The sequence below is a fragment of the Lipotes vexillifer genome, unplaced genomic scaffold, assembly GCF_000442215.2.
Source record: "Lipotes vexillifer unplaced genomic scaffold, Lipotes_vexillifer_v1.1 scaffold469, whole genome shotgun sequence".
In the NCBI taxonomy this organism is placed as follows: Eukaryota; Metazoa; Chordata; class Mammalia; order Artiodactyla; family Lipotidae; genus Lipotes; species Lipotes vexillifer.
Window position 1 is genome coordinate 3,691,338 of NW_006788006.1, and position 12,668 is coordinate 3,704,005.

At 46.7% G+C, this 12,668-nt stretch overlaps 1 protein-coding gene across 1 annotated transcript in view; it reads right to left on the minus strand.

The window, feature by feature from the left end:
* Positions 1-12,668, minus strand: part of SUGP2 (SURP and G-patch domain containing 2) — a 30,591-nt gene that overhangs the window by 12,238 nt on the left and 5,685 nt on the right. The window contains 4 exon segments of the mRNA XM_007461077.1: positions 643-754; positions 1,809-2,296; positions 8,167-8,287; positions 11,494-12,668. The exon segment at positions 11,494-12,668 is cut by the window's right edge and continues 8 nt beyond it. Coding sequence (XP_007461139.1) covers positions 643-754; positions 1,809-2,296; positions 8,167-8,287; positions 11,494-12,668 — 1,896 coding nt within the window.

Genomic DNA, 12,668 nt, shown 5'->3' on the forward strand with positions numbered 1-12,668 from the left:
GAACACATGGCCCTCAGGCAGCCTCTCCCTGAAGGAGAACCCACACCACGCAGGCAGAGTGGGGCTCTGGTTCTCTGGCCTCTGGGCTGTGTAGTGTTGAATGATTACGCCATCTGAAGAATGGAGAGGAAAATGGTGCTCCCTCCTGGCACAAGGGTGCCACGCCATCACTGAGTGGAAGTGCTTGCTGCTCACATCTGGACCAAAACCCACCAACATGCTACATGAGCAGCACATTCTCATCCTGCCCAGAGTAGCCAGCATGACCAGGGACAGTGCCCTCCTCCTCAGACTCATGGGTGAGGACACACTCTCCTCTTTGCCTCTGCAAAGGTCCTGGGGAAACTATAAGTCCCTCGGCCAGGGCATTCTCTCCCCCTTCCCCTGGCCAACACCCATTGAACCTTCAGATCCAGCTTAAACTTCCCTCCGGGGGAGGCTTTTCCTGATGTCCCAGATGAGGGAAGGTCTCCCAACAACCCAAAACAGATGCTCCCTAACAGCCCTGAGCTCAGCAGAAGTGAAGTCGTGATTTATTCCAGGGCGACCCGCTGTGGGTTCTCAGGACACTCATGGGGTGAACTCCTGTGGGCTCTCAGGACACTCATGGCCTCAGATTAAAGGGGTGTGATGGGTACATACCAAAGGTCGGGGTTGTCAATGCTGTTTTCTATGCTGAATTGTTCAATCTCTGGTCCCACCTGAGCAACAAATTTGGCCAGTTTCTCTGCGGTCTCCATTGTCTTCGTATCAACTACAAAATAAAGCAACTGTCATGTATTGGTTCTGAGCTGCCAATTCCCATGTGAACATTGTGGGGTTGCGGAGACTGATTACAAAGACGGCCCCTCACTGTACCCTTGCCCTTTGCCATGTGACTCTGCAGCTCTGTCCAGCAGAGGTGGACTCTCTTTTTTCCCCTTGAATTGGGGCTGGCCCTGGAACTCTTGCTGGCTACGAATGTGACAGAAATGTGGAGTCCAGGCCTGAGAGGGCTCAAGCACCTCCTCTGCCTTTCCTGGATGGCCAAACCCGACTGTCAGGTGAACTGCTGGTGGGTGACAGGCATGTAGCCCACTACCCCTATCATCTCAGCTGACAGTTCCAGACAACTGGTCGCTGCCTGCAGACAGTTTGCAGGCCCAGCCCAGCTGACTCAAAGCAACACTGTATGCCTCCTGTTTGAAGCCACAGTTTGGACTGGCTTGTTATGTAGCAACAGCTAGAGAAATGTAGCAGTTGTGTAGATTTTTTCCCTCTCCATTCCCACCTAGTGCTCAGTGGGAAGCACTGGCCGGAGGGCAGGCCTGTTGCAGTAGGAGACGGTAATGGCTGGGAGAAACAAAAGAAACTGCTGGTCAACTAACTCTAAGGAAGGAAACACAGAGACCTTAGCGGGGAAGAGGAAGCAGAACGAGAACACGGGCAGCCTTATGGAACATATAATGGGCAAGAATAGAGAGAAATGCATCAAGGAGCTCAAAGCCCTAAGCACGGGCACATGGCACACCCTGCTGGCCAGCAGGAGGACCTTGCAGGGAAGCACAGAGTCACCAGGCAGCACCTTGTGTCAGCTCCACACTCAGGATAAGAGGAAGGGTGCAGCAGGAGTCTAGGGCCAGCCCCTTGAGGAAGCAAGAGGAGAGAGAGTGCCCGTGTGTGTGCCATCCTGGCCAGGTTCCTTTCGCTGCTGCCTGCTGCCCAGCCCAGCCCAGCCCACTGAAGTCACCTGTCTCTGCAGAGAGCCCTGGGGATAGATAAGCATTGGGGCTGGGGCCCAGAGGAGGAGGACAGGAGTGAGCACTCACCATCAGTAGACAGGCAGGGAGAAGAGGTCTGAGGGGCTTCGGAGACATCCACTTCTGCTGGCTTGGGGGATGGGCCTGAGGCTTCTGGGCTGGGGTCCCGAGGAGAGGGTCCGGCTGGGTCTGGCGGGCAGTCCTTGGCAGCATCATTTCCATCTGGTTGGGGCGGCTTTCCCTGCAAGGAGCCTGGAGCCTGCCGGCCATGGTGTTTCAGCCTGGTGCCTGAGGAGAGGAGGGTCTGGGTCCCGGTGGTCGCTCTCCTCACTTTCCAGCCCCGGAGTCCTTGAGCTCGAAGCAGCCCCCGCCGCCGCCCTGGTAGGAGCCTCTTCTTGAGGCTCCGGACCGCCCGGGAATATAGCATAGCCCGGACTGCACACTCTGCCGCCATCGGCTTCTGATCTGCTCCTGGCAAGGCCTGGCTCATCCGCTGCATTTCTGCCAGCTTCAGCTTATAATATTTATACTCCAGACTACTGTCATCAGATAAAAACCTGTATAACAAAACAGGAATAGCAGGACATTTGTGAATACACCAGCACGACCAAATTGTCGCTGTAAATACACTTCTGCAAACCCTTTCTACTTGGTGGCCTCCCTGCTGTTGGAGGCTCTGCCCGGCTCCACCAAGGACCCAGCACTGGGCCCTGGTCATCTGTCCTGCTCAGAGTGACCACAGGGTGACCAGGAGCTCTGACCGAACACTGGTCGATTCCTCCTCAATTTCCGTCATCAGCAGCCATGAAGGAGCTCCCAGCTCCTGGTAGCCTCACAATACAAACTAGTTACCCTGAAACCATGGAAGCGCTCTGCTGTCAGGGAGTGGCAGGTGTTGCTCCTGGATATCACTTTCAGGAGATGACGCCCTTCAAATGGTGGGCACTCAGCGACCTTTTAACTACATCATTAAGGCCAGTGTGCCACCGCTGTGAAATCACGTGCCAGAGTCATAATGAGAACATTACAGAAAAGAGGAGTTTGAGTTACATGTACTAACATAGAAAGAGATCCGTAATATAGCCCACGGAGAGCAAACTAGAGAAGACCAACATTGATACGTACCATATGAAACTGCTTTGTGTACATGACATCCACGTATATTTGTTTTTTTCACATAGGTTGAAAGAATATAAAGCAAACTTAAGGACTTGCTCAAGGAATGGGTTAGAAAGAGGAATGACTGGATTAGAAGGGGAAGGTCACATTATTTACTTTGTTGACCATTTCATTAGCACTTTCTTTCATCTCTATTAACCCTTTCCTTGTACTCTCCGGGCTTTTTGCACCATTTCTTTCTTGCTTCATGAACTGAATGCTTACCTTCACTCTTTATTTCTGATACACACACAAGGTCGCACCTTTCTCCCAACCGCTGTTACCGCTGCATTCTATATGCAATGCTCTCCCTGCTACTTCCTTCTGAAGAGTTTCTAATTCCAATTCTAATTCTCTTTCATACAAAAGTTATTTAGAAGCCTGTTTTATTTTGGTTGTTGCTGGTTTCAACTTCTATGCATTGCACAATGTGGCCCATGTGACTTCCCTCTCCTGGGATATTCTGTAATTTTCTACACGACCTCATTCATAACAAGGTTTTTGTGAACGTTCAATCTCAGTTTGTGTTAAAGAACGAGTACTGTTTGGTGAGTATGGCAATATTTCATGCGGCTTTTGGACGCTTGAAGTTGAGATCATATATTAGATGAGGTTCCCAATTACCAATAACAGAAGCTGATTGGCTGTGAGGTGGCAGTGCACAGCAGGACGCTGGCAGCACCGTGTGATGTGGCATGTCCCTGGTGGGCAGCTCCATATGAAGCTCCTGTTGATGCTCACTGCACAGTCAAGGTCTGGCTGGATCTGAGGAAACAGCCTGTGTGCTGGCTCCTCTGCTGCCCTGGACACTCTGCTGGGCCAACAGCAGCATCCTGCAAGATTGCACCCTAACAAGCAAGGGTTGCCACATAAGGGAAGGCTGACCAAAACAGAAGCTCCAGTTCTCAAGTCAAACACAGCCCCTCATTCAGGGCAGAAAGTGGAGTCAGTGCCCAGGTGACCTAGATCCCCAAGATGTAAGTCCCCTTCCCCGGTCGGTTCTAATGCCAAGTGCATGCAGTGTGAGGACATGTCACAAACCCATCTCCCTTAGTTCTAGTGGAGCGTAACATCAAGAGCATAGAATACTCCTAAGCTAGCCTGCACGGTTCAAATCCCAGTGTAGCCACTTATTAGCTGTGAGATTTACTAAATCTTTCTGTGCCTCAGTTTCTCCATCTGTAAGATGAGACGGATGATAATAATAAGCTACTTCATCATGTTGCTGTGAGGCTTGAATTATACACTTTTCATTATAAGGAAAATTCTTTGGGGAATTCCCTGGTGGTCCAGTGGTTAGGACTCGGTGCTTTCACTTTCGGGGCCTGGGTTCGATCCCTGGTTGGGGAACTAAGATCCCACGAGGCCTGCATCGTGGTCATAAAAAACAAACAAACAAAAAAAAAGAGCAACATAGGCTTATCATCTCTAGAGATACAGAAGTAACTGTTAAAAGTAGTTTAATGAACTAAAAGCGACTGTCTCCAAGGAGTGGAACTGGGGACTTCCCTGGCCGCCCAGTGGTTAAGACTCTGCACTTCCACTGTAGGGGGCATGGGTTCAATCCCTGGTCAGGGAACTAAGATTCTGCATGCCGCATAGACACAGCCATGGTTTCTGCCATCGATATCATGGCAGAAACATTTTGCCGTTTGTGTTTACTTCATTTTTTTGGTAAATCACATACAAGTACTACTTTAACTTAAGAATTCAAATATACACACCAAAAACCTAAGTTTACTAGTTCTTTAACACTGTTTTTTGCACACTCCTTCTTCTTACAGTCTCTGCGTAATTCTTTCTGAAGGAAGTCACAGGTGATCAAGTCTCTGAGTCCAGCTCCCTAATCTGTTCTTCATTCAGGTCGATTCTATCAGCCGACCACTGAGATCATTTCAACAATCACATTTGTCAATTCCAAGATCCTTAATTGGTTCTTTTCCATAACAAGCAGTTCCTATTTCATGGATACAATATGCTATTATCCACCCAAGACTATTAATTACACATATGTACTTGTAGACAATCTTCTTTTCCTTATAGTAACTTCTTAGGTGCCAGATCTGCTGGGTTGGGTGGCCCTCTTTCATGCTGCCAGTTTCCCTCAAATACTTGGTTTAGACCTCAATGCACATTTCTGATTTGCAACCCCCTCCCACCGCCACACATATGCCCAGCTCTGGCTATGCTTCCGTCCGCCACCCCTGACTGTCAGAGATCATGAACCTGCTGGGTAGTGCGCAGCGGTCATGCGGCAGAGAGGCATGCTCCTAGTCCTCTCAGGGTCCCCCTTCCCTCCAGCCCAATCACCTCGGCAATCACCTGGAAATTGCCCCTGAGTCTTCCAAGTCTAGGTGACATCTTACCCAGAGGATTTGGTCTCTACTTTCATCTGTCAATCTGAGGCTATCTAGCCTCCTTCCTTCAGTATGAGCGCTGGTTGAGACCACAGAGCCAGAATGTGAATCTCAGCTCTGTCTTTTACTAGCTGTGCCTCCTTGAGGCAAGAGGTCTCTTTTGAGCCTCAACTTTTCTGTCTGTAAAATCAGGATGACAACATACCTACCTCAAAAGGTTGTTTATGAGGGTTCGGCCAGCTAATGCTTAAAGCAGTAAAGTGCTTAGAACGGTACCAAGTGCACAGAAAGCAAAAGTATTTGCTAAATAAAAAGTATTCAATAAATGATACTGGGGCAATTAGGTTACTGGGTTTCTTTTCTTTTTTTTTTTAACCTTTTAAGTTACATGCCTATCTTATTCAACACAGGAACATAATCTTGATGAATTCAAGAATTCTGTAAAGCATTTCCCTGGTGGCTCAGTGGTTAAGAATCACCTGCCAATGCAGGGAACACGGGTTCGAGCCCTGGTGCGGGAAGATCCCACATGCCGTGGAGCATCTAAGCCCGTGCGCCACAACTACTGAGCATGCGTGCTGGAGCCCACGAGCCCCAACTTCTGAGCCCAAGCGCTGCAACTACTGAAGCCTGCATGCTTTAGGGCCTGCGTGCTGCAACTACTGAAGCCCACGCACCTAGAGCCTGTGGTCTACAACAAGAGAAGCCACTGCAATGAGAAGACCACACACCACAACAAAGAGTAGCCCCGCTCGCCACAACTAGAGAAAGACCGAGTGCAGCAACACAGACCCAGTGCAGCCAAAAAAAAAAAAAAAAATTCTGTAAAAATAAAACCAAAACAAGTTCCAACTCTTCTCCTGAAAAATCATGCTGGTTAGGACCAAAGCCCTGGTGCCATTACACAGAAATTTACACCTTTCAAGCATCTTTAGAAATTACAACAACAAGAATAGAGAGCTTGGTATGGATACAACATTGACTATACCAGACCTGAACAGACCACTCAAAAAAGAGGAACTACAACTAGAAATCCTATGAGTAAACACATAATCTTTTTAGTTAACAAAAGAATATAAGGTAAAACATCACACTATGAAATTATCTTTAAGTCAAAAACACTCATGTGGGGGCATGGCACATGTACGGAGTGGCAGTGAGGGTGTCAATCACGGAAAATAAGCTGATGATAAAGATCAGTGGTCTCCACCAGGGACAACTCTGTCCCCCAGGGGACACTGAGCAATGTCTGAAGGTATTTTTGGCTGGGATAGAGGCTTCTACTGGCATCTAGTGAGTGGAGGCCAAGGATGCCCAGGACAGTCCCCCTGCAGTGAATTATCCAGCCTCAAACATCAATAATGCTGCAGTTGGGCTTCCCTAGTGGTGCAGTGGTTGAGAATCTGCCTGCTAATGCAGGGGACACAGGTTCGAGTCTTGGTCTGGGAGGATCCCACATGCCGCGGAGCAACTAGGCCCGTGAGCCACAACTACTGAGCCTGCGCGTCTGGAGCCTGTGCTCCGCAACAAGAGAGGCCGCGACAGTGAGAGGCCCGCGCACTGCAATGAAGAGTGGCCCCCGCTTGCCACAACTAGAGAAAGCCCTCACAAAGAAATGAAGACCCAACACAGCAAAAATAAATAAATTAATTAACAAACTCCTACCCCCAACATCTTCTTTAAAAAAAAAAAAATAATGCCGCAGTTGAGAAACACTGACACAGATCAAAAGCCTCTAAAATGAGCTTTCTTTTTAAACTAGCAATTTTACTCCCAGATTTTACCATAATAAACTGCCAGAAATGCAGACATAAATAAAAGCAAAACAACATTTATCATAATGTTATTAGAATCTAAGAATCCACCAATGGGCAATGGTTGAGTGTAGTATACTGTGTAAGAAGGAATAGTATGCGTTCATTGATAATAAGGACAATTATGTTAAGTTTAAAACACAGGACACAACTACAGAGCACACACTGTGGGGGAAAAGTGGGAGAGCTCTGAGTAACTCCATCTTTGCCTTTTTACTTTTCTCTATTTTTACAAAGGGCATATGCCACTTTGATCATTTTTTAAAAAGTTAACGAAGTACAAAACCTTTCCACATCTAGCAATCTAATCTAGAGATAATTCTAAACACACACAGAAATGTGACACATTAAGCTATTCACAGAAAAAATTAAAAATAGTGTACAATCAAAAATATTCTAAAAATCCAACAAGAGAGGAATGGCTAGATAAACTGATCACCTACTCTGCGAACCGGTAAACACAGCCATCTGAAATGTTTACAAAAAGTAGGGAATACGAGCATTTTCCTGTGTTATCTAAAAGGAGTAGTGTATATCACAGCATAATCACAACTGTGTTAAAAACCAAACAGCTCGCAATGAGCAGAAAGACTGGAAGCAAATACCCAAAAATGCCAGTGAATGCCAGTAAGCACACAGGTGGCTTTGCCCAATTTTCTGTTCTTCTTTACCTTCTCTAATGAGCAAATACTGTATTTATGGTGAAAACTTTAATTTTAAAAAGTTCTATTCAAGTGAAGAGGCAATAAAGCAAAAGGAAAAGACAGTTTAACGAACAGTAGCAATAAATCACAAACAACTGCTGATATATTCCTTATCTTACACTCATTCTTTGCATACACCTCTCACCTCATCCTCAAACTAGCACAGCAGGGACAAAGTGCTCCATGTCCCGATGAGAGAAGGCCACATGGCAGGTAAGCTGCAGAATGGAGCTTGAACCCACATGAACCTGACTCACCCTCATGCTCTTCCCACTGACTACACCACAGCACAAAATAAGCACCTCACCCTCTTCTCTGGGCATCATCAGAGCAACAAAAACATTGCCATGTACTTTATGGGAGGAATTCTGAAGAGCAACATTTAAAGACCTACCAGTAAGCAGGGTCCTCCTTGAGAAGAGCTCTTTCTTTGGGAGACAGGCTGCCTCCAACAACACGTGTGACCAGCTGGTCAATGGTGTCCACCACCTTGTGGTCTGCTCGCTGAGGGACCTCTGGAACACACAGAAGGGCTTTTCTGAGAAACACACTGGACCACATGGGGCCTGGGAAGACCAGGACAGAACTGAAGGCTTAGGATGGGGCCTAAGCAGGCACCAGGAACTGAAATCCTCGTTCATGACAGACCAGCATTGAAAAGAGGAAAGGGGCCTGTTATTCTCGAAACCAATATGCAAAATATCCTCTCAAAAGCTCTAACAGCATAATCGCTAGGAGAGAAACAGTCACAAACTTACGATGACTGTACAGAGCAATATATATACATATTCTATAGGAGAAAATGGTGTGTAGCAACTCCTAACCACTTTTTGCATACAACTTAACTTGAATGTTCACAATATTAAGGGGAGAACAAAAGACATAAAATGTATCTAGGTATAAAATATGTAAAAAGTATATCTAAACTGTGAGTTGCAATACGAAAAAAAGGAAAAGAGATACATATATACAGACACACAGAAAAAAATTAGATGGAAATATACCAGAAAGTTAACAGAGATTATCTATGTGTGGTAGATTTATCAGGGATTTCATTTTTTGTGTTTGCTTTATCTATAAAAGTTAAACACACATGTGTTTTGTAATCATAAAACATATACATAAATTTACAAAGAAAAATTTCCCAATTAAAAAAGTCAGCAGGGCTTCCCTGGTGGCGCAGTGGTTGAGAGTCCACCTGCTGATGCAGGGGACACGGGTTCGTGCCCCAGTCCGGGAAGATCCCACATGCCGCGGAGCAGCTAGGCCCGTGAGTCAAGGCTGCTGAGCCTGCGCGTCCGGAGCCTGTGCTCTGCAACGGGAGAGGCCACAACAGTGAGAGGCCTGCGAACCGCAAAAAAAAAAAGTCAGTAGTTCCAAGGTAGGTGTTCACAGAAAATATCTGCTGAATGTATGAAAAAAAAACATTTCTTAAAGTGTGAATTTCCTCCAATGACTTGTAATTTACAATGCCAGCAACACAGAAGAGCATTATGTCCTTAAACACTAAGATTGTTTAGTTTTCTGATATTTGCTAGTTTTAATAGCACAGATGGTCTATTTGTTCATTCATTCAATAAAAATCACCCCTGAACTGGAGGTTTTCCAGTTTGTTCTGTGGAATGGTATTTTAAACATCAATGTGAGTTCTTAACATAGGATGAGTCAATCCTTCAACTGTCATGTCATTTCCCCTCTGAAATTACTTTCCCTTTTTTTGTTGTTGGCTCTTATTCTATAGAACTGCTAGTCTTATATGATTTTACAAAAGAATAAGAGATTCAAAGTCAGAAGCTTTCAAAGACAATGAAATTTGTGCATCATTGCAACCATCTCTAGAGAAGATGACCATAGCAGGGCCAGAAAGTGGGTCCTACTTTTGGTCCAGCAATCATTCTGTGAATATCTCCTTTAAGGGAGGATTCAAAAACATTTTTAACGAAAATAATAGCAATAATAAATGCAACCAAAGATGTCATCCCAGCATTTCTAACAGTACTGAAGTAATGGCAGGGCAGCGCCCCATAAGACGTGGGCGCTGGTGCTGTCTACCTGCTGACCAGAAAAGGAGCCAATGCTTTGCAGATGCCAATCTCATGGGAACTGAGCTCTGCTTAGCCTCAGAAGCCTCTAGTAAAAGGCACTATGAGTCCAACCTCAAGGGAGAGGTGAGGTAAATTCACATTTAGTCATGATGCTGCAAATGCCGCAGAAACACAGAAAAGAGCCTTTGATAATTCTGTAAAAGAGCAGACTGTAGTGTTTTCAGTACAGCAAGACTGCAGCTACAGGCATGCCTGCATAGCAGCACAACCAGGGGACGGTGGCAGGCAACTTTAGGTTATGGGGGACTTTTTTGTCCTTCTTACAGTTCTTCAATATTGTTGTTATACTGACTTTCCACCCCACTACTTTGGGGGATGTGGGGAGGAGAGGTCCTGCTTCAGCCCTGAGCCCACTACTGGAAGGCTCTCTCTCTGGGAGTAGGTGTGGCCGCCCATCCGTGGAGCAACCTACCCAGTGCCTGTCGCAGTCCGGGCTCCACAAGGGTGGAGAAGATTGAAGAGACTCAGGGACAAATGAGACTTCCCAACTTGGCTGGGGCAATGGAAGCTGAAAACTGTATCAGAGGGAAAGGGGACTTCCTAAATGGCCACATAGCCACTATGTGTGCTCATGACCTCTGGGATGTCTGGGTTGTGAGAACGTCCATCCTGAGAGCAAAGGGGGAGGGACAAGGGATACCAGCCAGTCATTTTTATTTCTATTACCTTCTTCTAGGTCTTTCCCCTCCCCAGTAAGCCAACTCGTTAACTCCAGGTTACCAGGTACATCTAAGTGATCTCTCAACCTTTAGCTAGTCTAGAAAAGCGAGCAGGTGAAAAGGTGCCTCCACCATGCATCCCTCAAAACAGCTCAAACATAGCCTTCCTGACTCCCCATGCTGAGCTGAGCTGGGGCCTCTCCTATGGCCCCCTTAATCCCAGCAAAGGAGGGGCTGGGTTTTGTGACTTCTTTCCCTTAGAAGCCTGGGGAATTCTTGAGAGACTGTGCCCAGCATTTACTCTCCCTTCTAGTAATAACTTGGCGGGGGCGGGGGTAGAGAAGGGGTGCTGTTGGAACAAGGCTTCTTAAAACTTGGCTGCAGGGCTTCCCTGGTGGCGCAGTGCTTGAGAGTCCGCCTGCCGATGCAGGAGATGCGGGTTCGTGCCCCGTTTCGGGAAGATCCCACATGCCGCGGAGCGGCTGGGCCCGTGAGCCATGGCCACTGAGCCTGCGCGTCCGGAGCCTGTGCTCCGCAAATGGGAGAGGCCACAACAGTGAGAGGCCCGCATAACGCAAGGAAAAAAAAAAAAAAAAAAACAAAAAAAAAACTTGGCTGCAGGATGACACAAACACCCCAGAAAGTGCAACATTGTGTACAAACATATATGTATTTTCCCTGGTAAGGACCACAGCTTTTCCTCAGATTCCCAAAGGAGTCTGTGACCCAGAAAGTCTAAGGACTTCTGTAACAGACAGAAGATTCCTAACGCATGCTTACAGAATGAATGGCAGGCATGTATACTGGTCATTGTGAGTTTACTACTAAAATTCGGATTTGTTTCCAACTGGCTAAAGGAGTTTTATGTACAAATATCAAAGAGAATGAGAGACATTACAAGAAAACATGAAAAGCAAGCAAATCGCAACAAACAGAAACTTTTGCTGCTTTCCTTACCATCACTCAGACCACTCAGAGCCTTAGCCTGAATTTCAGGTTTGGTAGGAGGAACCGTTTTCTCCTGATCTTGGGTTGGCTCGGGTTCGGCTTTCTTGACCTGGAGTGGACACCCACTGCTGACCAGCCAGGCCTTCAGGTGATCGATGTACTCTCTCCCAAACAGAGTAGAGTCCTCAAAGTTTGGAAATGCGGCAGGAGAGGGAGCTATATCTTGGAGGCCGACGGCTTCTAAGATTTTCTCTTGCCGGAAAGAAGAGGCCAAGGAGAACGTCTGTCCCAAAAGAGCTAAAGACTTCCGGCAGAGAGAATTGGTGGTCTCCAGGGCAATAGCCAAGTCCAGGGGGTTACTGAGGGTCTTCATCTTGACACTCAGCTCATAGGCATTGCAGGCCATGAGCAGGGGTGTGACACTCTTCAGCAGCCGGTCTTGTAGCCTCATTATGTACTTATCAAAGGGCTTTATGATTTCAAAAAAGCAATTTTTGGTCTTCACAGCACCTTTGTCTAAAAGCATGTTTAAAAACTCGTTATCGACTCTGGGTGTTTTCAAAGCAGAGTGCTTTAAAAATTTGATAGTAAAAAAGCAAAAATCTCTGTGCTCTGGTTTTAAGGAGCATTTGAATGAGGCGAGCATTTTAGCACAGGTTTCGGTTTCAAGTTCAAAGAGAGTCTGGAAAAGCTGGGAAAATTTAACATCATCTTTTATGGTGTGGAATCCTGCCCATTTGATTATTTCTATCCCAAACCTTGAAAAAACATCAGACTTATCTATCAGATCGAAGCTCATCTTTCTTCTGGGGAGCCGAATATCCTTCAGATTAAGCCCCAAAGGGATTTTCTGAGTGGGGAATTGGACATCTTCCGTCCCTGGGTTTGTCCCCAGGGTCAGATCAGGACTTGGGGTGGTTTTCTGAATTTGGTTAGTGCCCTGAGTTTTGGGAGTGATACAACTTACAGTGGGTACCTTTTTTGTGCTCACATTTCTCAGCATGACAAGTTTCCCGACCCCTCCTTTAGGCGTGAGCAGGCCTTGAGTCTCCCCCTTTCCTAGGAGGGCACCCTCCTGGTCAACGATGTTTAGACCTCGGCCTCTGCCCTGGACTTGGCTGCTGCCCCGGAGCACAGTGTCTGCCTCTCCTGGACGGTCCACGTCGTAATCCCGACTCTCTTTC